A 24,680-nucleotide genomic window follows, 5' to 3' on the forward strand; every position below is an offset into this window, starting at 1 on the left:
ATTTGTTGACTACAATGAGAAGGAAAAACATAACAAATGAACCAGTTCAGACCAGGAAGCGTGTGGTTTGAACTGGTGGTTTGACGTGAAACCTGCTAAGCGACTTAACACCAAATTAGTGGAGAAAATCTGCAATAAATCTTAACTTTTGGGGCCAAAGCTTCCATCCAGAACTCGGTGTGTGTGTTTTTGTTTTTCATGTTGTCATGATCGCTCACTCTCTCTGTCTTTGTCTCTTCCAGCATCATCTCTGTTATAACACCAAACTGGAGACCATCACAAACTCCAACAATGAAGTGGACAAGATAAGATACAGAGAGATTGGTAACGACCAAAAGGTCAGTTCTCTCTCACTTACCTGAGTCGCTCTGTGAAATGTTGATGATGCATCTGTAATTAGGTGTAAAACTGTTTTACTGGACCGTTCTGTAGTCTACATTTGTTCTACCTGTCCCGCTTTAGTAAAGGTGAGATCCTGCCTCACCTCAGCAGTGGATAACGCAGCCTCCCTGCCTCCGTTGCTCACTGATGTTAATTAAGTCTCTAATTACTGAGTCCTCTCCTCATTATTACCGCTATTAATCAGAGCACATTTCATCTCTTCCCTTTCATTTAGGTTATTCTTGAAGTTGAAAAGAAGAGTTTCAATTTCGCCGACCCAAATATTTTCCAGGCAAACAATGGGACCTCGGTAAGTCCCGACCCTTCACATGCTCAGCTTCCCTCTCATCTTCTAGGAACTTACAGCAATTTAGATTTACCCTAACAGCTTCATGGACTCTCCCTTTTTCAGTATGATAACGGCAGCTGCTGTTTATAAGGATTTAAACTGATTATCTGTGAAATAGAAGATGAAAGAGGCACAGCACGGTGGTTTGAATAGATTTCAGTGAGGCTAAAATAAGCGCATGCTGAACTAGTGTGTCACCGACAAACGCCCTGCATACAGTAACTTTGTCCTAACAAAGCAAGCCATGTCTTATTATTTTGGTGTTATTGCTTTAATAACCCTAAGACCAGATCTTTGTTGGCAAATCCAGTTCCAGGGTGCCACCAGCGCTAATCGGAGCCGCCCTAGAACCGGATTTGCCAGCTCTGGATGGATGGATTTAGGATCCGTTCTTGCAGTTGACTTTCATGCACGGTGTTTGAACTCTCATGTCTTTGGAGTAACTTTGTGTGCACACAGGCTGAGTGTTAAGTATGTGCAGCTGAAAGCACCTTTTACATTCCTCTGCTTTTATATGGCTGTATATTACATTAAGTAGTTCAAAGTCGCAGCTTGTTAAATTCCCCAGGAGTTACGCACACACACACACACGCACGCACACACACACACACCTTCACATCAACAGAATGAAGAATGAAGCCAGAGCTTATTAATGCTGTTTGACTCATAATATAAAAAGTTAATATAAACCCCTGGGCAGTAAATCAGCAGTCATTTATGAACCTGTAAAGGTAAAATAGCTAAAAATCACCAGACATAAACAACATAAACAAATCTAAGCCCAATCGTGGAGAAACAAAGTCATTAGAAAAGAACATAGCAGGAAAGCTGTTTATTATCCAACACATAAATATGTTAAATGAGTTATTTCAAAATTATACACTTTACATTATTAGGATGAATTCCTTCCACCTTAATCAGTGTTTTATGGATGAAAACAGAAAGTCCTGGCTGGATTATTAGCAGGCAGCAGATGGCCCAGCATTTGTTTTCCTTCTGGTAACCAAGACCTTTTCTGTTTTATCACTTTTCTCCTCTTTTCTAAATGCAGTTTTTCTTTCCTTTTTTTATTTATTTATTTTTTGCTCCTCTGACTAGGATGGATTTTGATGCGAGTTTTCCCTGGAATAAGTTCAGGTCAAGTTTATTTGGACAGCACATTTCAGCAACAAAGCAGTTCAAATTGCTTTATATGATAAAACATCATGTAAAATAATGATGAAACAAGCAATAAACATTACATTTTGTCAAATGCCATCATCAAAATTATCAAGCAAATATACATCAAATATATTTATCGATGTTTCAGTTATGAATCAAAGACAGCTCTAAAAAGGAGGGTTTTTCTGTTGGATTTTGTGTGAAAACTTTCACCTTTCTAACATTAAAATGATTCCTACATACCTGGATGGTAATTTTTCTAACTTTGAACTTGGAAATTTGAACTTCTATATAAACTGCAGCTGCATCCTTTAGCCAGTCATCCATTAGATGCAGAAAATGTTTATTTTTTCACCTTTTTTGTTTGTTTTCAGGATGCAAGAAGCTGAACAGCTTCAGATTTAGTTGTACTGCTGCTTTAAAATGTCTGATTAGATGGTAGTACTTGTCAACCCTGGTAGTCATTGAAGTGGCAGTATTACAGAATATGAGCCGGTCTGTGAAACAGTTGCTGCAGGAGGCTGATGCCCCCTCCCTCTGCCTTCAGCTTCACCTCCTCCTCCTCCCCCCCTTCCTCCCTCTCCACCTCCTCAGCAAGCAAGACAAGATGGATGACATAATGGGGGCATCAGAGATAATCTGATGGTCATGGTCTAGTTAAACACACCGTGTTATGATCCTTATAAAACAAACTACCTTTCCAAAAGGATAAATGTCCCGCCTTCTGCTCCTCCACCGGGGTGGGGTAGAGGAAAAAAATCCATTGCATCCTTCATCAACTGCAAGACTTGTACCAGCTTGACAGAAATTTAATTCGAGGCAGCTCTTGAAAATAATTATTGTATTTTGAGAGGAGTAATCATTGGCCGGGACATGATTGAATGTGTCCATGCCTATTGACTTTTGCTATGATTAATAGGTTTGTTTAGTCGATATTCCCATCGAAATTGTATAATTAATTATCCCCGGCGCTGTCACGGCAGGACGATGGAGAGCCCTGATGAGTATTTGGGAAGATTAAATTTTCCAGGCGCTCGCAGCGTCAAGGGGCACCATGGGGCCTTGCACCGGCGGAGGGATGGGAGGAGCGCGGCGTTGGCTTGTGTGCTTGTGTGTGGCTGTGCACACATCTGCACTCCTGCAAATCAGTTTCCTCCCTGCAGCACACACCCGCGGCTCCGTCTCTCTCCCCCATCCGCATTGATTTTGTTTCACTATCTCTTTATTGTAACTTTATCAGTGTGGTGTTGGCAGATGGGGGACCAGGATGTGTTTGTGTTGTGATGAACCTTCCTGTCCGGCGTGCCTCTGCTCGTCATGCTGTTGGCGTCGGCCCTCGGCATTACTCACAAACCAGGAGATGTTTTAAACAAGAGGAGGAAACGCTCCTCCTGCCCAGAGTTCGCCCGTCGCTGCTCTAAGTGGCACTTCAGAATCGATGCTAAATAAAATCCAACATTAAGGGATTTAAAGTGATCCTCCAGTAGTTCTGTCATTTAGTTTGGCTGGAAAATGTTTGTGTCACTTTATCAAAATAGATGGCTCTTTAGCTTTACGTAAATCTCCTGGCAGAAATTAAATTTGGAATATGTCATTCTACATTTTCAGTCCATTGTATCAGGAATTGCTTCACTAAATCACCAAAAGACGCTAAATAGTTTGCAGATTTATTTTACCAGCAGTAAAATTTTCACCAGAGATTTCATCAATTAGCTTTTTTCTGGACAAAAACTACATAAAGACTCATTCATGTTAAAGATGCCTGAGATGTCGGTGAATAAAAAGTGAGATGAACATATTAGTATCAGTGTGTCAGTTTGTCACTTCGTGCCTCCAGTTTCTACCTACACTTCACTTCATTTGGTCACTTTTTCCTTCTAATTTGTATCTGTAAACAAAACTATTTACTTAAACTTATTTTTTATTATAGTTGATTATTTTTCTATCAATTATGAAAATATATTTTGCCAAAAATATTCAGTTCTAACATAGTTTAGTTGTGCTATCATCTGAAAATGCTGTGTTGCTAATTTATTGTGATTCAAATCTAGCCAAACTAAGAGACAAGCAATATTATTAATGTTATTTAATATGGATGTATAACTGTTTTTTCTTACAGTTGACTGGGTAAAGTTTTATTTATTAATATTTATTTAGCCAGACAAAAAAACAGCTGAGCTTAAGAGTCACCTGGCCAAAAATGGCACAACATAAATTAACATCAATAACAAAACAGACAATAAAAAAATATGAAGTGCAAAGAATCTGACAAATAAAGAGCAGGGATTATTAATGCAGTGGCAGTTTAAGACATTTAAATAGAATATGTATCACATGAAAACAAACTCTCTGACTGACAAATATAAATCTGAAGCCAAAATATTCAAAAAGAGACGTTTACCAAGAGACACCCTGTCACGAGATAGACAGAATCATTTTTAACCAATTTTTCTAAAGTTTATTTTTCTTGAGGAAAACTAATGTAGAGAATGAATGACCAATTTGTTGAGTTTAAATCCCTGGACATACTGAACGTTGTTTTCGTCCAACAGGCTTAAACATTTCATCAAAAATACTGAACAGCACAAAACATTTATTTTTTTAGCATTATGTCAAACTTATGCTGTGACGCATATAAACTGTTTTAATTTGAGACTACAGCTCTCAGTACAATATTTATATTTGTTTACAAAAAAATATAGAATATGTGTTTTTAAATCTTTTTCTAAATAGAAAATCTAAATAAAGTTATAAATGTTATTTTGTTTTTGTAAGTTGCAAAATAGCCCCTTAGAAGGTATTTCTCCATATATCTGAGACGACAACAGTGCATATAAATATTGCAAATTTAATGAACTAAAACTGAAACTAAAGAAGATTAAAGTTTGACTAAATCTGAAATGATTCCTGCTGCAGTTTTTCTGGGAGTGGCTCCGTCTGTCCTCACTCCACTCTCCCGCCTCGCGCCCACGCCACTGACACTTTTTTATCGCTTTTCCACACAAAATAATGAAGATACTATAAAAAGAAGTGGGAAAAATATGGCCACCTCAATGAAAGCCAAGAGAGATGGGTAAAAATCAAATTAAATGACCTTTCACCCCAGCAGTTATTGATGGTCTTCAGTGGCAGCAGGTGTTGTCACAGGGAATATTTGACAACGCGTAAATCAAAGCACAATTACAGGTGGTGGACATGCTCAGAGACACTGCATTGCCCCATTTTTTATTATTTTTTTTGCCCGTCTCCTTAACTATCGGCATCGATCTGATTTAGGAGGGAGCGGATCATCCGAGTGCAGTCAGAAATTTGAGCCCATGACAGGGTAGTTTTTGCCCTGACACTTCCTCATCTTTTTCTCCCCTCGCGTTATTTCTGGAGCGACATCATCTCGCGCCGACCCTTCTCCACAACTCCCAAGGTCATTTCTGGTTGACAAACTACAGCCGGCTTTATAATGTCACAAGCCTTGAACCTGTATAAGCTGTGTTTTTTTATTTATTTATTTTATTTTAAGCTGCCGACCCGGTAGAGCAGCAGCGCATAATGCCTAATTGACCTGGGATGAAATGTAGTGTGAAATTTCCGGCCGCAGGGTTTTCCGTTCATCTGGATGAATAACTCAAGATTCACTTAAGGAGCATGCTCACGATGTGCGTACACACAGCCATATGTTGCTCATCCTGTGTCATTTTGACTCCACCATACATTATAGCATGAGCTGGTGTGTCCTATAAAAACATAGTCAGCAGTAAACACGTATATAAACTAGTTCCAGGCCAGGATGTGATGGCCTTGAATAAAAATACCAGGTTTTCATGATGTTTTCAAAAAATGTAAAGCCAAAGTAAAGAAATTGATTGAATGGCTTTTATTTAAAGCAGAAAAGCAACAATTATTTCTATTTATGCTAAATTGAAATGAATATCTGGAATTGTATTTGTCTATAGATCAAAAATAAGAATTGATAAAAATTTAGATGCAGTTTTTGGTTAAACTGAATACGGTACATTGTTGCCATTCAGTTACAAATTGTTAACGTTTGTTTTTTCACAAAAGTAGCTAAATTAAAGGAGCTTCCTTTCAGCCAGCTTACTGGCAATGTGTAGCAATATGCTGGGGAGGGAAGGTGTTGAGTTATTCTGTTCTGGCTGTTTGGATCCATCTCATTAATGGAACTTTAAATAAATACCTAAATAAATTCTAGCAGTTTGGAAACCTGGTAGAGGGAAGAGCAGATCTGCTTTGATCCGTCATTTCCCTCTGTGTTTATTCTACAAGTATTGAATCATCCTCCTTCAACGATCTCCACATTCAGTAAACTACTCACATCTGTTCCTTGTACTATAATCACCAGAGGTTTTTCAGCCATTGTCAGATCCTCAGATCTGTTATTTTTTTGGTGTTGTAAATCTGTTTTGTTTTTTTTGTTTTTTTTGTCGGTTTACCTATTAAAATCCAGTTTATTATGATTCTGCATACATTCATCCTGCTTTGTTTGACAAAGACGTGACAGAGACTTTTCTAGACGACTAGTTTATCCTGCCTCATACATCCAAAAACCAATTTTTAACTCGTCTTTGGCATCATTTTAGCTGTTGAAACATCCAGTTGGGTCTCTTTGCCCAGTTTGTCTTATTCTCCTCTACTGCCGGTAATGAAACCATCCCACAACGTGATACTGCCACCACCGTGCAGTGGCACATATATCAAAGATGCATGTAATTCGGGCTGAACAGCTCCAGCTTCCTCCTCTGACTATAAAACCTCTCCAGATGTTGCATCCATGTAAACAGCCGTAACTTTCAGTCATGCTCAAAGGCGTCCAATTTGGAGCGTCGACTTCTTTCCTGCTCTGCTCCCTCTCAGTCCAGGCCTACATGAAACTGGCTTCACTGTGGGCGATGACACTGTTGATCCAGGAGTTTCTAGATTATAATTTGACGTTGAAAAGGCAGCAGCATGTATTTTCTAGGCAGAGTGCCATTTATAGCACAGTCAAGTGCTATGTGACCTTCAGATGTTATAATAATGCTGTATGTCAAACATAACTTAAAATAAATTTGTGGAAATAGGTGGAGCTTTGTTGGATTTTACAAACCTGACTGGCTGCTATGGGAGATTCCTCAAACATGCATTAAAGAATCCAAGCATCACTCCAGAGGTGCTTTTGATGAGGGAATAACTTTATAACATGACATAAAGCTCAAAAAAGTTGATTTTATATAACCCCCCCATATAAAAGTAACATCTCAGTCCTTGACGAGATGAATTTACCAAACGTGTGTAAAGATTTTCGCTTCACTACGTCACTAACAGATATCCTAGGGTCATTTTCACTCACCTTGAAGGTTTTAAATTATTTTTGTCAGATTGAGAACCAACATTTGCAACTCAGCATTGTTGTATTAGATTGGCTGAAATTCCAATATAGCAAAAAAATAAAAATAAATACTGGTTAAGCTTTTCACACACATCCTCCAACATGGTGATTTAGGGAGTACAGCAGAGCGTGGGGTTGCATCCTCTGCTCTGCCATCCCTCATCCACAGTGTGTGAGTCTCTCCCGTGACCCCCGACCACCCTCCCCCCCCCACGGCGGTGTGAGTTTGATGAATGCGGCACATCTGCCCTCCTGAACCGCTGAGACTCTGTCTGGGAGGCCGCCGCGGCTGCAAGTAATGGCTGCTGTTCTACACCGCTGCCACGTAATCACACCCACGAGCACGGGCGAAGGCTTGCACGGGAGTCGTTTATGAGCGTGTGCAAACAATGCACGGGCGTGAATATGTCATCGCAGATGGGAGACAGCCCTTACCTTCCGCCGGTGTAATAATTCCCGGACGTCCTTCCAAATATCGGCCATGTGCGCCGCGTCGTCTCCGTTGATGTTTCATTATGTACCCATCAACATATTGTCAGGTTTAATGCAGCAACATGATGTCATTAACGTCAGGCCGGCTATACAATCGCTGTCAGACTCGCGGCGGAGGATGTCCTCGTCAGGCCATAATCGTTTCCCGATGTCGGAATCATTTTCGGTAGCGTAAATTACCAGCAAACCAACATGGCTGCCCTTCATCTGCATGTCTTCCTGTCCGAACGGGAAAGGGGCGGGGCTGGAGCAAGGTCCGCAAGGGGTTGCTGGGAAACGCGGCTGTCAGTCTCACAGGGAGGCAGTCATGCAGGTGCCCTGACTACCTGTTCATCTCCCAGATAATTAATGTGTACAAGGAGCTGCTAATTGCACTTTTCACTAATGATTTATGGGTTTTGTGAAAGGTGGGAAACTGGGGGAAGTGTGTGTGTACACTCTAGTGAGTGAGTACAGCTGGGTGAGGAGACATGATTGATGAAGAGTGTGTGGATGCTGTGTTGTTATAGAGAGACACACCCCAGTTGGAGAGAACTGGTGACACACACAGACACACACACAGAGTTGGTGAACTGGCATCAATACCCTGCACCTCTTTCAGGTATGTAGGAGTAACTGAATGGGCACAAAGATGAGATGATCCAGTTTGACTCTTCCTCAGACTATAAGGCCGGGTGATGAATGGGTATTGACTTCTTAGCTGAATCGGATAATGCTGTGTGAATTCAAATAAACTCGACTGTCTATGAGTTTGATAAAGTCTGGCACTGTTCCTGAAGGAAGTTGGTCCTGATATTCTTGGTAGGAATTTAGATACAGATTGGAAAAATAACCGATTCCCAACTGTATTCCCTGTCCATCCATCCAAATCAACTCAGGATCCAACCATCCGTCTTTTCATTTGTCCGTTTGTCTTCCTATGGTTTTTAAAGAAAAAACAAGTTTATTACTGTAGCACCATTTATTAACGCAGCAATCCAAAGTTCTTCACAGAAACAGAGTAAAGACATTAAGGGCTTTTGTTTGTTTGTTTTTTCCACACCTGATAGTATGATAGACTGGACTAGGTTGGGGACCAAAACTGCAGCATTTGTTAAACTTTTTGCTTTCACACTGACTGTGTCAAACAAAACCCTTTGAAAAAAGCTGTTCCCCTCCTTGCCTGTGGTGGCGCTGCACCAAGAACCACTGATGAAATCCATACAAAACCCTCTGAAGAAGCCACTGAGCGAAACTTTCTTCTTCATGAAATAAATGGAGCGGCATCAGAGTTTAGTGGTCATAGGATTTCTCTTTTGTCTTTGGTAAAAGATGATGAGCCATTTCTCCCGCTGGTGCTAGGCTCTTGTGTTTGTTTAGGTAGTCCACCATAGTCCGCTTCCTGCTTTTGGAGTGATCTCCAGTCCACTCGGCGTTCACATATCCATTCCAACCGCACCGGAACTGAAGCCTGGGTTTGTAGGTGGACCAGAGTTTGCTTCACACACATCAGAGTTTGATTATACAAACTCAACTAACCAAACCTTCTGGACAAACAAACTAGAGTTCAATTAAAGTGGACTAAACAGTTTAATTTTAGGGTGTAAATGCACCCTAAAATAAAATTCTGATAAAACGGTGGATTTAGTCGGGCTCTTTGACCGAAGCCTCCAGTTTGGTTTTCGAGAACCAAAAGTTTCTCCACAGTTCAGGTTTTCAGACAGTTTGTTTCTGAGCTAAGGAGCAGAAATGAAATTTTGCCTCCCTTTGCTTAGTTTTGGTTCTTGGAGCTCTGAGTTAGCAGGTCTCTGGTTCATACTTGTCCAGTCAGGACTGTATTAACAAACTGCAGTGTTTACAATCTCTCCTGTCTCAAACAAGGACTTCAGAACTGGTGTCATGATTCATTTTCCTGGAAAATATTTATTGTCATGGTGTGTGGTTGTTGGTGATGGTGAGAGAGACGCCGGGGAACCCAGGTAGTCATGATGATGAAGAAGATTTAATGATGAACCAGGAGGGACAACAGAAAATCACTGGTAGCACAGGAACAGACACAGATGTGAGACACGACAACGATCCGACAAAGAACACTGACAACAGGTGGGACTAAATACACTGGGAGGGTAATCACAGGAACGACACACAGCTGGGATCAATCAAGACAGACTCAGGGGAAAACAGGACTAGACAGACAGAAACTACACAGAAAACACAGATCCTAACATTTATAGTGCAAGTGTTTTTAAACTGATTTCATTATCATGTTTATACGGTTGTTAAAATCTACGTCTGAGTTCAAAATGACACAAACATTTCTTGCATACTCAGCGGTCCTGAACTCTGTCCTTGAGTTTCCTTCCAGGTTACGTATTAAAAGTGAATATCTGCCTTTAAATCAGAGGGAAATTTTGTATTTGAGTGGAAATTGGAGTTTCTGACCGTGAGCCAGAAAAAACATCTGACCGTGCTTCATATAAACTCAAATAGTGATCACAAATTAACTTAATCAGTTATCATTCATTACCTGTTTATTCATGTTTCTCTCTTTATTTCTGATTTTGTTGTCTTTTTGCTTTCCCAGCTTCTAGAGTATGACAAAGAGCTGGGGGCGTTCAGGGATCAGGTGGATGAGATGGAGATCACTTTCCCACCCACGTAAGATTTTAGCACCTTTACATCCCAAACATGTTGGTATAGAAACATCTGTAATCCTTTCTGTTTTATTTAATAACATGTTTACCATCTGAAAGCAAACACTGCAGCTTTGACATATTTTCTATGTGAATAGATTTCTGTTTTGTTGAACAAAACATGTTGTTTTGTTGGTGTTTTAGCCTGTGGCACTTTTTAAAAATAATTGCATGAAAACTGACCTTGAAAGGTTTAATGTTTTATAGAATATAACACCCTAGTTTAAGAAGAAACTATACAGGAAACCAAATTACTTTACCATCCTTTACATCAAATCATGAGGAAGTAGTTTAACGCATTCCTAAATGATTTACTAAAAAAACATTAATTATTAAATACAAAGTTTGTCTGAAACCAGTTTTTTACATCACCATTAAAACCATAACAACCAGAACACTGAAGGATTTTATGCTCTGAAATGCAACAAAACCCTCCACTGTAATTTTTATTTTATCTTTGTCCAAACGTGACCACATCTGTCTTATTTAAAATACCATGTTTTCTTGTCTTTCTCATTTTGAAGAGTAGTTAAAATGTCACATTTATCGCAAACAGTCATGGATTAATAATTATACAGTCCGATCATCTTAATGCAAAGTATAAATTACAGAAAAATGTTTCACTTACTTTCATTTTGAGTGAATATTAGTGGATTTTTGTAAAAAAAAAAATAGCAAAAAAAAATTCCTAAAATCTTCCTTTCCTTCCAAGTAAACTTTTACAACATAAAATTATTTTACTGCAAAACAAAAAGATTAATTTATTTTACCAAGCAAGAAAATAAATGCAGTCGCTGTAATGTCATGTTACTTTCAGTTTATTTGAACTATTCCTGATTTAAATTCAGAGCAGCTTATTAATATTGTGGACATGCACAAAATGCCTAAAAATCAAACCTACAGCAGTGTTTTGTTGCAGTGAGCAGGCTTTACATGCTCTGAACACTCTAAAACCAGAAGCAGACTCTGTCACTTTTTCACCAGGCGGTACAATAAAAGCTCTTGAATTCTTGCTTTACAGGGATCAGTATGATTGCACATGTTCCCAAACGGCTCCCGCGTGGATTTGGCCGTGCGTGCCGCGCCAAGCGCCACGGGCCGCATTGATAATGCCGTCTCAGCGGGACGTGGCGGAGACGGGAGCCGGAGGTCCTTCTCCTCCTCAAACAAATGCATTTGCAATTAGCCCTTTCAGAGGAGAGGGAGGGCAAACACACGGCTGGCGCGGAAATATGTTTCGGGAAGCGTCGCGTTAATGGCGCTTGACCTTTGCCGTCGGTTGTGACTCAATCAGTGCAGATAATGAAACGCTGTAATCAAACAATAATTACTTGATAAACTGCTCTGGTGGCAGGCTTGGGGCGGCGGGGGATTTTAACTTGTCTGTGTGTGTGTGTGTGTGTGTGTGTGTGTGTGTGTGTGTGTGTGTGTGTGTGTGTGAGGAAGGACTTTAGAAACATAGGACGTTCCAAATGTGTGTGTGTGTGTGTGTGAATCGATTAGAGATTGCTTGTGCGCGGCTCAGTCGCGGCGCTGCGAGTCCCTGTTTTTTAAATGACTCTGTGTCTTAATCAGGGACCCCATTTACATCACTTTGCATAAGTGACAGGTGGATTTATCGTCCTTTTACACCGCCTGACTCTTGCACCTTTCCATATAACACTGAATCATCTCTCCACAGGGAGGCATGAACGTGCTGCAGCCAAAGAATACAAATGATTTCCTCGCACTTGAGGCGATGATGAATCAAACAGATGAAACGCGGGAGCGGCGTATGAAATCCGATTTGATCAACTCTTAGTCTGCGACAAAACACATCATTGTCAGGCTTGTAATGGGCAGAGGCGGCCTAGTTAAACTTAAACAACCCGTTTCTACCTCTCTGGTACCCTTCCCCCTGTCAAGCCTCACCGATTGCTCACCATCACATGCTCTGCTCAGGACCGTCACCTCGCCATCTGTGAGGTTATTACTCTTTTTTTTTTTTTTTAATGCCGGCCATCAGAGCGGAGCCTCACCGCTCCACGCAGGCATGCACACACACGACTCACTTTGCTCCCAATCTATAAATCAATAATAGTCACAAACATTTAATCTTTAAGGTAATTCTCTCCGTGGATTGGATATCACAGTGAGATAGCTTTGCACAAATCAACTGAGGATCTGACAGAAAAGTGGTAAAAATGGAGAAACTTGTAAACGATATAGATTCATTTCCGACAGATTGATGTATTTGAAGTATTTACAGCTAATGGACACTCAAAATTATGTTTCTTATATATACTTATATAAATAGATGTTGTATAAAACCATTAAAATGGATGTGTTCAAAACATTTAAGGCTTTTTAGGGTATATCTTTCTGCTCTGCAGGATTTTTACTTGTTTTAGTAATTTTGTAAGCACGTTCTTGTGTGAATTATTGCATTATTTCAGGTCAGGAAACCAGCTCTTAAGGACTGGAGCTGACCAACCCAGATGTTAGCATTTCTTTGCCCCAAATCCTACCTTCAATTCAATTAAAACATAATTTATTTTTTCCTGAGTTAAATTACATGTTGTCATATATTTTGGGCAGGAAGAATCTACGGTAGCAGTCAGTCTTGCAACGAATCTGATGAGGCCTCTGACTGAAGACTGCTACTGTATAACATGCTAACAGCTTAATATTTCTCAGTAGCATGTCCTGCATGACATCATCAGTTGCAAGCACAGTTAATCCATCTCATTTGCTTTTGCCGCTCCTCTTTCTCTGGCCATATGATTAGAAAACTGGGCAGAAAGATGTTGGAGTAGGGGATCCATCCCTGCCCGTTATGATCGATGGAAGAGGTTGAAATTCCTCCTTCTCTCTCTGCTCTGCATCCGTGAAGCCTGCTTTAAACCACTCTGAGATTTGGGGTCAGAGTTCAGGTATTGTTTGAGCTTCTGATATGCTAATCAGCTGCTACTAATTGTACAAACAATACCAGGCATCATAACAGCAGTTCAAAAGTTTAAAAGTAAGAGCAAAAATTTGTCGACAAATTGCAACTAAATGCAATTCTTTTCTGTTTTTTTGGGTCATGTCCAGCTTTTTCATGGCAGTCTGAACGGCCCAGTTTCACTCTTTTAACCCCCCAACCAGCACAATTCTAGTATTACATGTACCAGGGGAGTCCAAAGTGTGGCCTGAGGGCCATATTGCTCAGGATTGACAAAAATAGTTTTATTTTCCGTCAAGACCTTTAAAATAAAGTGGATATTTTTCTTTTAATGAGACAAACTCGCAAAACTCTTTTTACATTTTGGATTTACAAAATATTGCATATCCCTTCCCAACATAAAAACCTTCAATCTTATTTTAGCCAGAATAAAACTTCTTGAGAGAAAATATTTACAAGAGTTGACACAATACAGTTAAAACAGTTTGTAACAAAAACATAATGAATTAATTGTTCTAATTAAAGTGCTGCAGCTTGGTTTGTTGTTCAGTACGTAAAACAAAATTATGTTTTGTTTTTCTGTATTTTTAATATTACATTTTTTGGGCCCGCAAGTCACATTTTGTCCAATATGGCCAAACGGTTGGACACCAATATAATACTTATTGGTGTTTAATCATTTTTTAATATTAAAATGGTCGTCTGACTTATTGAGATGCACCTGTTGTGAAAACAAGACAAAAAGGTGATGCATTTTTCCAATTTTTTTAAAGCAGGAATTTACTTCCCTCTGCATCTTTGCAGAGGCCTTAAATTTCAAAATATATATTCCTCCACTTTCAAGGAGTCATCTGTCAAAGTCGGCGGTGACACGTCTGAGTACTTGGGCACTGGGGTGAGGAATTTGCCCGGGCCTTGTGACAGTTGGACCTGGAGCCAGTCCGCTGGCGTTCCAACGGGCCGACGAAGCGCCTCAACACCGGCGGGGCGACGCAGGCAGGATCGCGTGTCCGCTCGGGGGGGAAGATGAAACTGTTACGCTTATCGTTTATTTAGAAACGGTTTCTCTATCAGCTGTAATACATGAAACTGCCAACCAACCATGAGGCCATGGACTGCTGCACAGCCATTATTAAAAGTAATGGTAAGTTTTACCGCAGATCATGGTTCCTTTTATTTCATATTTTAATGGCATAACATAGGTAATATCCCCCTAAAAACATACAAAAGTACCAGTAACGTATTCATGTATTTTGATTGATTTAAGGGAAAGCTTTTAGTACTCCTCTGATCTGATTTCTCTTCTGTTTTTTTTGCACAAGATCGATGCAAAAATTGAATTGGTCCCAAGCTTCTGAAAAAAAAAGTAAAATAAATGCAGAGGCTGATGAGCGGGTGGAGGGAGAATGTATTGGAGCCGTAACGTGGTTACTGGAGCGGGCTTTGAGGGAGATTTTGAGTGACATCAGACCAGCAGCACAACTCCATCAGTGGCCATATCATGAGTGATTTCAGAGCTGGAAGACGATATGGAAGAGGGGGAACACCGGGAAAGAAGTCAGATAGATTTCTGAGGAATTTCTGTTGGAGTTTTAATCATTTTAAGTATGAAAGCAACATTGGAGGTACCTAAAGCTTATTATACCAGAATATTAATGACTTACTGATTGCTAGTATTGATGCCCAGAGGTACATAAAGTCAGGCTCTGAGTTTGAATCCATGTTTAACTTCAGGATTTCTTATCTTCAGCTTTGTTCCTGAATAAAAAAAATGTAATCTCTGAATTATAGTAAATTTAAGCTGATTGAGTTTACCTGCTAGTATTTGTTGTTTACTGCCTGAATTTATCATAATCCATGACTGCAAACTATTTGGTAGCTAATTTATTGCAACTGCTTTAACTTTTTTCTTCTCTTTTTTTATTTATTTCAAAATTAAGCTTTGGAATTCAGAAATTCAAACTATCAATCAATCAATCAATCAATCAAATTTTATTTGTATAGCACAATTCAGCAGCAAGGCATTTCAAAGTGCTTTACATAATTAAAATAAAAACAGCATGTGAGAAAGTTTAAAAAAAAAAAATCATTAAAACGGAGATAAGATTAAATAATCCAGCGGTTGTTTGTTGATCATGTTAATATGTTGTTAAAATATTTTGTGAAAACCTTATCTAAATTCTGTCCTAATTTTTAACAAAATTATAATAAAAAAAAACTACAAAAGCACCGAAAGGTCAAAAGTTTGATGATATATTAAACTTAAATATTAAGTATTGGTATCGGTATCAGCGATACTGGTCCTGTATTTACTTTATCGGATCAATACCAAAATATACAGCATCACACAAGAGTACTGAAAGGCTCTCAAGTTGAAATATTTTGGGAAAAATGAAAATAATATGAATGAAAGTACCAACATGCTAGTTTGTTTATTATTCTTGGAAAATAACTTGTAGGTTGGACACAATTACTTGTAAGTTCAGGGTTGTATTATGTATTGCTACAGAAATATTTTAGTTTATCATACTATGTCCTTAATTGTACAACAAGCTGCTTCATTTCAACAGACTAAATAAAAAACATCTAAATCTGTTCCAAGCCGACGTTTGCTGCTGCAACATTGACTAAAAGTATAATTACAGCAGGGAATTATTCCTAAATTGTGCCATAATTCTCGTCTCGTAACCCGAACGTCCTGTAGTAGGACTGGTTGACAGGTCGTAGAGGGACCAGGATGTCTCTATTGCTCCTCCATTGTTTGTCAAGTCTAGACATGGGACGCAGCAGAGGAGCCCGACCTGACCCAAAGGTCGGGAGGTGAGGTGTGTTGTGAGGCTGAAACTGATAAACGCTTTTGTGACCTCGAAGCACGGAAAGCTTCTCATGTTTTCAGAGCTTCAGGATGTGAGAGTGTGAGGCTAAACGTCCCACTGCTGTGATGAAACTTAAAGTCAAGAGAAACATGAAGCTACCTGCTGGTTTCTGGCTGTTTTCTACACCTTATCTATGAACAGATGGATAACCCTTACCCTCTGAAGGCCTGTAGAAATTATCTCACCCTCTCTGTATGAGCATTTGGTTGTGAAGACATTAGTTGAACAGCCCTTCTGTTTGCCCCACATATGAAGGAAGCTGCTTGTTTGCTGCTCTCTGACAGCTGTGCTGCTCCGTAGCAGCGGCACGTGACTCCGTTTAAGGAGCGCCACCGATACAGTGGCGCCACAGCGTTGTGTTAAAAAGCGCTCCGCTGTGAGTGTGTGGTTTGTGTTGGCTGCTCCCGGCGTTACGGCCTGATCTGCTGAACAGGAACATTGTTTTACAAGCAGCAGCGCATCCATCATTCTAACTACTGGAGAGCCAGTGGAGATGATGAGGGCCGACTGTGGCGATTACAGAACAAGATTCGCTGCTGTCGAATAGCGTCGCCTCTTTCCTGAGACGACGCTTCTTGAGACGAAGGCTTTGTTTAAAGAGATCTTGCTCAGAGAAGCTCAAATGGACGCCATCTGTGTCTTCCTGTCTTCATTTAGATCAGCTAAAGGCAGAAGTTGTCGTTGCTGAATCCCTGAAAATCTGCAGGGCAACCGATGGCGTTGCACTCTGTTTGCGCTTGCCAACGTTGTGCCTGTGAGCCTCCCAGCTCCACACATTCAGCGTTATTGATAGCATTTGGCTGATCTTCTTGAAGCTTTCTGTGTGTTGTGTTTTACCAGGCTTCCCCTGACAACCCCAAGCAAACATAGATGTAGAGAGGCTACGAGTCATTTGAAAGCAACGGATTCCTACTTCCAGCCAATCCCATCGACGCTAACGCCCATGACATCATGTCTCGCATATGAAAACTCTTATCTTTGGCTTCCTGCCCTACCTACATCCTCAAGTTTATATTGCACTCATTAAATACTCAGTAAGTGAATAGTCCACTGTTTGGCCTGTCACTTTTTCACCATATAAGGCTTTTGCTTTGGAGATAAGAGTGTCTGCTCTTCGCTAAATGGACTTTAAAATTAAGAAAAGACAGCTTCATAAACATGCACTGGGTGTAGCCACATTAGATATAATAGAGCAATGTAAACTCAGGGCCTGTCTAAGGCATCTATAGTACTTCAACTTATGCATATTTTGTTTTATTGCAACCAGAAACTGTTATGTACCCATTTTATCCCAATAAAATCCTTTATTAGGATTTTATGTGACAAAAAAGTGATCTTTTTTTTTCAGATTATTTTAACACTAGGTTTTAAAACAATATCCTATAAATGGATAGGATTCATTCGTTTATTTATTCATTTACAAACCATTTCAAAGGGGGAGTATTATGTGTTTTCCAGGCACAGAGTGCCATTTTATAGCACAATCAAGTAATTATATTAACTTTAGTTGTTTAAAAAATCAGTTCATTTCACTTTATTTTGGTAAATGACCAACATTAAACACAGAAAACAAAAACAATACTAATTAATAAACCCATAATTTACCAAAAAAGGAATAGGCTAATGAAAAGATTGGAAATGAGCCGTCCAGACTGCTGGGAAAATGTTAGATATGGGCAAAAATAATCGGATTTGAAATTCAATATTCACCAGACGCTTTTTGTCCAATCAGACATGAAAGAATGGGCAAAATGTCAGCATCTGGGGTAATAAAAACTAGAAAGATAAACTGAAAAACATCAAAATTTGTGGGTGTAATCTGGACAAAACGTGAAAAAGTTCAGGCAGTATAAACGCTTTTGCACTGTATATGAATATTACCTCCCAGGTTGCTGGGCGAGGCCAGGTTTCACCCTATAGGTCGGGGCTGTCCTCACCTTGCCAGGTTTTTTTTCTACTGTTGCAAGACAAACAAGCTGACACCAGCAGCAACACATGTGAGTAATGTGCCAGCAGCCAAGTCAAACATTAAACCCTAAACCAAGCATGAATGAATGAGCTCTCCATGGCTGCTAGCGGGGTCCTGATAGGAGACCGTACACACATGTATCATCTGCAGAGTGGCCGGCTGCACAAAAGAATGGATTAACTGTACAGTCTCAACAACAGGCATCCATCACAGGACATTTTTCAGTCTCAACTTGAGCATGTGCTTATTGTTAAACCTGATGTGGCTGGCATTACATGCACAACTCTGGGAAATATCTCATTCATAATCGTGGGTGTTGGAGTCATTTTTCCATGTTTGATTTGTGTCTGAGAGGTTTTAGCTATGCTGCCTCTTTCCAGCCACAGAATGCTAGAAGTTATCAGCTGCAGTTCATTAATGAGAGTAATTAGCCTTGCTGTAACCCACACACCCTCTCCGATAGTTTACCCTCCAAGATAAGGTTGTGAGTTTCCTTATCAGACGTATTAATCACTTTGTTTGCTCTTGCATTCATGTTGGACTCAGTGGAGGGTGCGGTAACAGAAAAAGGAAGTATACACCTGCAAATGTAGAGAATGGGAGTTTAATGGTTAAGGCTGAGTGTTTTTAATCACTTTTTTACAACCAGCCGTCATCAAAAGTGACCGAGTTGTTTTGTTCGGTGGAAGTTATCCAGCGGGAGTTCATTGTTTGAAGGAGGTGAAGAGGGAAACTTGATTTTCTCTCTATCTGTTTAACACCAAAATGACCCCAGTCTTGTTAGTCAATAAAGCTCCAAGACCAACCCTGATTGGTGGGTAGTTCTCAGGCCGTCACCTCAGGAAGCGGCGGCGTTCAGGCCACCCTGAAGTGGAGCGGCTCTCAAAGCTCTTTGAAGCCTTTGCTCTTTTCCACCCTCACTTCTGTCTGATCCATCTTTATCCCCTCTCCTCTGCCTGCCGCTCTCTATCTGTTTCACTCATCCTATTCTTCATGCTCTTTTTATCCCAGGATCACTCCTTCAGACCTTTGATTTGCATGTCAAAACCTCCATCCCCCCCGGGTTTGAATGTTATTAATGCTAATTGGAGGCGGGGAACTCCTTTAAGAAGTCAGCAGGTCTGTTTGTACACCTGGTGGGGTGTGTGTGGGTGGGTGGGGGTGTGTGTGTGTGTGGGTGTGTGAGCCAGAGACATCTTCTGCTTTAAGGTGCAGGTGCATCTCAGTAAATTAGAGTAGAACTGAAAAGTTCATTTATGGGTATTGCAAACATTTATTACACACAGAGCTACATATGACAAGTATTTGGTTCCAAGTCTGTCGCAATACGCAATTAATCAATTTATCAATTATTTGCACGGTGAATTAAAATGAGTTCAATCATTTCCATTCTTAGTACTAACATTTTTTGAAGGGCCATTTTGTTTTACAGGCTTCATAATCCATTCTATTTATGGTTTCAGCTGTTTGTTGTTTTTATTTCCTTTTTCGTAGTTGTGTTTTATTTTGGATATTTAAAATATCTTCCAATTCCAGTTTGGAGTGTTTTGTACAAAATTAAAGTTTATTAGTCTTTCAGAGGGCAAATAAAATAATTTGTCTCATGTTCATACAATACTTACATCTTGTGCAAGAAGGAACTCCAGTAGCAGTCAGTCACGCATCAAAGCTGAAGAGGCCTCTGACTGAAAAATTAGTAAAAACAACAAAACAAAAAACCTTACATATATGTAAAACAGGAACTTTTGTCACTTCAAAAACACAAAATCTTACAAAGTATTTTTTGTCTGGTTTCTAGTACAAATATCTTAGTACATTGAAACAATACAAACTAACTTACAAATTACTTTTTAGCAATGTAGAGGCTTATTGTAAGTAAATAATTCCTTAATATTGATGAAAAAAAGTACTAGTTTCATTGGCAGATTATTTCAGTTAAAACAAGATATTATTCCCATGTTATAAATGAATTAATCTACCAATGGAACTGGTACTTTATCATCAGTATTACTTAAAACAAGCCTCTATATTTTCCTGAAAAGTTGATTTTAAGTTAGTTTGTCTTATTTCAAGTTTACTAAGATATTTACACTGGAAACTAGACCAAAAATACTTGGTAAGATTTATGTTTTTGCAGTGATTAACCTGTTATATATTTAAATAATGTTCAATTTCAGATTAAAGAGGCTAGATAACATACTGTAGTCAAATAAAAACATCTGTTCAAATACAGGAACAAATACTATATATAACTTGTGGTAAGATATATTTTCTCATATCTTACATTACAGTTTCTGTCATTGTGCTGATCTTTACAGCCCAGTGTAAAGTGTATCCTCCAGAACTGAGGAGTGTTATAGAGAAAGGCTAAGTGTTGTGCTAATGGCCACAGAGATGATTATTCTGGTATCACTTTACATCCCAGCTCTTGTTGTGGTGAAAGAACTAAAAAGAACCGTACTGAAAGATATGATATTCTTCACTACAATGTCCAATTAAGCTATCAAAGCCTGGCAAGTGTGATGAATAAAACCCCGAGTGTTTGTGTGTGTTTATTTTACCATTAGGGTATCATTGTCCTCGGAGGAAAGTGGCTCGGTGTTATGCTACAGTTAGCGCGCGTGGCACTGAGGGAGCAAATTGGATTGGTAGTACAGTATGTAAGCCTGCTGTTATATCCTGATGAGCGCAGACAAACAAATTGGATTGGTGGCGTGTAAATCCGAAGCAGTTTGATGAGCCGGAGGGGCAAATTGAATTCTCAACAATGTAAATCTGCATCAGCTCGATGGCTTCCCGCCCGACTCCGCCACTTAAATCACGCGATTGTTCCCCCGCCGTTTCCAAGGCACAATCGCTCATGGCCATTTGCTGCGGCGCCTAATCTGTTTTTGATGACCGTGCCGGGGTGTCGCTGTACATATGGGCAACTGAATCTCCCTCTGGCCCGCTCTGCACAAATCACACTCATTCTGTTTTACTTCAGCCTCCGACACACACACACACACACACGCAACCTGTACATTTGGCAGAGAAAGATTGCTTTGATAGAGCCATCCTTGTGTGTTGATTCAAGTGATTACTCAGATGATTGGTCATATTAATGGACCTCCTGTTTTCTTGTGATCTCTATCTCTGAGATGACAGATGATATTTATTTCTCTCTTCCAACTCTGATTACTACACGTTGTGTTTAATGTCGTCTTCTAAGGAAATCATTACCAGGAGTGAATAGCTTTTCCTTTTCGTTTGTTGCTCTGATTGTTGTGTTTGTGTTTCCCTGCAGTTATCCGTACAGTGAGGACGTCCATCACGCCAAGCAGTACAACACCACCAGATGCCCCGCCTGGTGTGACCGGATCCTCCTGTCAATTTCTGCTAAACACCTGATGGCTATGGTGAGCAACTGACTTTTGATTTTAAAAATTGCAACATATTTATCCAAAGAATTTGGTCATTATGATGTCACGGTCACAAACTTTAAGCCAAATTTGTCTGCATACAGCACTTCAACAACACCATGAAAACTTAACATAGTAACCACTTATGAAAAAAGCAATAAACCTGTCAAAATTTGACATTTGATTATGTCAAATGCCATCATCAAGCAAATAAACATCAAATATATTGATCAATATTCCAGTTTTTATTAATCAAAGGCAATTCTAAACAGGTTGGTTTTTAGCTTTGCTTTAAATGAACTCAGTGTTTCAGCAGTTTTACAGTTTTTCTGGAAATTTGCTTCAGATTAGAGTAGCATAAAAACTGAATGCTGTTTCTCCATGTTCGGTTCTGGTTCTGGAAATGCAGAGTAGACCAGAACCAGAAGACCTGAGTGGTCTGGAAGGTTGACACAATGACAACAGGTCTTTAATGTATTTTTGCTTAAAAAACTTTCTGATTATTGGGGTGTGCTCCTTCTTCCCTGATTTCACCGGATGTGCCCAAAAGCGGGACAGAAATCGGCAGAATAATCTTGCCGTTTGATCCATATGCTGCAACACGATAATTACCCTAAACATACAGCCAAATATATAACAGAATGGGTTCGATCAAGGAATATTGGTGTGTTAAGATGTCCTAGTCAAAGTCCAACAGACACCCTCAATCCTATTTGAGGCTAGTTTTGCAAAGCTGTTAGAGAAAAGACCCCAAAAAGCTCGTTATGTCATCGCAGTAACAGGTGTTCTCTCCCAGCTGTATTTAAATGTTAAACGAATGAAATGTTTCCTCCCTTTGTTCCTGAATGTCCTTTTGACCCGCCGAGCCAAGGAACAGTGTGTATCCCAGCACTTATAGAGTTCTGCTGGGCCCCATCTTCTTCATAAAGCCTCGTCTTCCTCAGAGAGTTGAACCCCTGTTTAACTTTGGATCCGCCTCAGAATTACAAACAGCAGCCAATCTGCCACCTTTCTCCTCCTCTAATGCTCCCACAGCCTGTTTCTCTCCTGACTCTCTAATTTGTTTGCTGGATTACGGACTGATCCTGCGTGCAGCCGAGTAGCGTTCACATATATTTGGTTTTACTCCTTGACAAATACATCTTCAAACCCAAACCAGCCAGTAACAAAAAAACAAAGTTTTGAGCGTTTTGGACTTCTAAGCCTTAGTATTTTAGCCACTTGACTCCTTTTGTGCAGGAAAAGCCCGGCTTTCATCTGGAAATGTGTGTTTGTGTGTGTGTGTGTGTGGGAGAGGTGCAGCAGTGTGTTGTACAGTACCAGTTCACAGTGGGGGGGGCTGCTCAGGAAGTTTGGCTTTCTTTTGTCTTCAACAAATGAGAAGAAATTCCTTCCTGATCTTTCTTCTCCAGTGACTGAAGCTTCAATGGAGATCTGCAGCCTTCCTAAAACATCAAGGCTGATCTCTGGAACAAAAGGTTGAGAAAACAGCAACTTTAAAACACCTAAAGTATGAGATATCACAGCGTAATAAAACTGATGTGGTGTTTGCCAATTGTGAAATAATTTAGGTTTAACCTCAGCTGTACAAAAACGTTATTCAAAACATTTATTATATGTAAAGCAAAGAAGAAACTGGAATTAATCTCTGTTTACAGGAAAAGGAGCTCAGAAAAATTACTAAACACACAAAAGGTCAACCCTCAGGCTTTACAAAAAACAAAACATGGTTACTCACTGTCAAGCATGGTGATGGAGGAGTGGTTCAATGGGCTAACATGAGTCACTCCTGTTGTCCGTCTGACCGCTACACCTTGACCCAAAGGTCAAGGTCATGATATGACAACGATGCCAAACAGCAAATCTGCTGGAAATGGCTGGAAATGAAACAAAACTAGGTGTTAAAATGGTCCAGTCAAAGTTCAGACCTCGTCCTGACTGAAATGCTGTGGAGCATAACACAGATGTGCAGAAACTGGATTCTGCAAACTTCTTTTTTCCTCATTTTTCATTTTTTCCTTTATTCTTTTCTTTTTTTCTTTAAATTTATTTTTTCCTCTTTTTAACATTTCTTTCTTTCTTTGCATCTTTTGTTTTTTTTTATTTCTTCTTTCATCCTTTTCTTTTTTCCTGTCTGCAAACTTTAATGACTTAAATCTATGAAGTAAAGACCGGTTGGCCAAAATTCTTCTGCAAACTGTGAGTGAGTCTGAAAACCTGAAACAGAAAACCTTTCCTAAGTTATTGCTGCTACAGAGCCGCTAAAATGTAGGATTTTGTTTTTTGTTTTTCACATTTTGATTTAATAAATATTTTTGTTTTTTATAATATTTGTAGAGCACAGTAGGATAAATTTGTTGGGTTTTCCAGGAGGATTGCCAGCTTTCCACTTGAATGAATAAGCCTTTCGCCATAAGTGATTAATCAATTAATCGCATGATAAATTAAAATGAGCTCGATAATTTCCATTCTGATTTATATTTTTTGAAAGGCAATTTCGTTTACAGACACATCATAATCCATTTTATTTATGGCTTCAGTTGTGTATGTTTTATATTCCTGTTTTATTTATTGTTTTTGGTTGTGTTTTATTTTGGAGTTTTAAAATGTCTTCCATTTTCAGTGTTAGGTGTTTGTTACAAAATTAGTTTATTCTTCTTTGCGAAGGAGGACTTGCATTATTACACCATCATCAAGAAAACAATACTATCATTTATCACAATTTATAGTCCTGCAAAATTATGACAGACCTAGCTGTGAGTAGTCTATCTCTCTGCAGAATGATGACCTTTAAATACTTTGAAAAAAATCCTTGCAGCTCTTCCTGGATTGATAATATAAGGCTATTGTTGCTATATTTCCATCTTGCCATTTTGTTGGCAGAAATTATAATGCAAATTGCATAAACTGCGATTTAGATGCACAAAACATTGTCAATATTCTGCTCATGTAAAAAAAACATAATTGTGGAGTTTCCATTAAACAAGAAACACAATTAAAATCACATATGAATAAGTTTGTTCACACCATAAGTCATTACAACCGTGCTGCCACATGTTTCTGTCCTCTACTT

The 24,680-nt window shown here is 39.4% G+C and overlaps 1 protein-coding gene across 1 annotated transcript in view; it reads left to right on the plus strand.

Annotated features, from left to right (window-relative positions):
* Positions 1–24,680, plus strand: part of inpp5a (inositol polyphosphate-5-phosphatase A) — a 163,259-nt gene that overhangs the window by 132,006 nt on the left and 6,573 nt on the right. The window contains exons 10-13 of the mRNA XM_007566792.2: positions 243–338; positions 617–691; positions 10,330–10,403; positions 21,493–21,604. Coding sequence (XP_007566854.1) covers positions 243–338; positions 617–691; positions 10,330–10,403; positions 21,493–21,604 — 357 coding nt within the window. The remainder of the gene's footprint in view (positions 1–242; positions 339–616; positions 692–10,329; positions 10,404–21,492; positions 21,605–24,680) is intronic.

This window comes from Poecilia formosa, unplaced genomic scaffold (genome assembly GCF_000485575.1).
Source record: "Poecilia formosa unplaced genomic scaffold, Poecilia_formosa-5.1.2 Scaffold199, whole genome shotgun sequence".
Classification (NCBI taxonomy): domain Eukaryota; kingdom Metazoa; phylum Chordata; class Actinopteri; order Cyprinodontiformes; family Poeciliidae; genus Poecilia; species Poecilia formosa.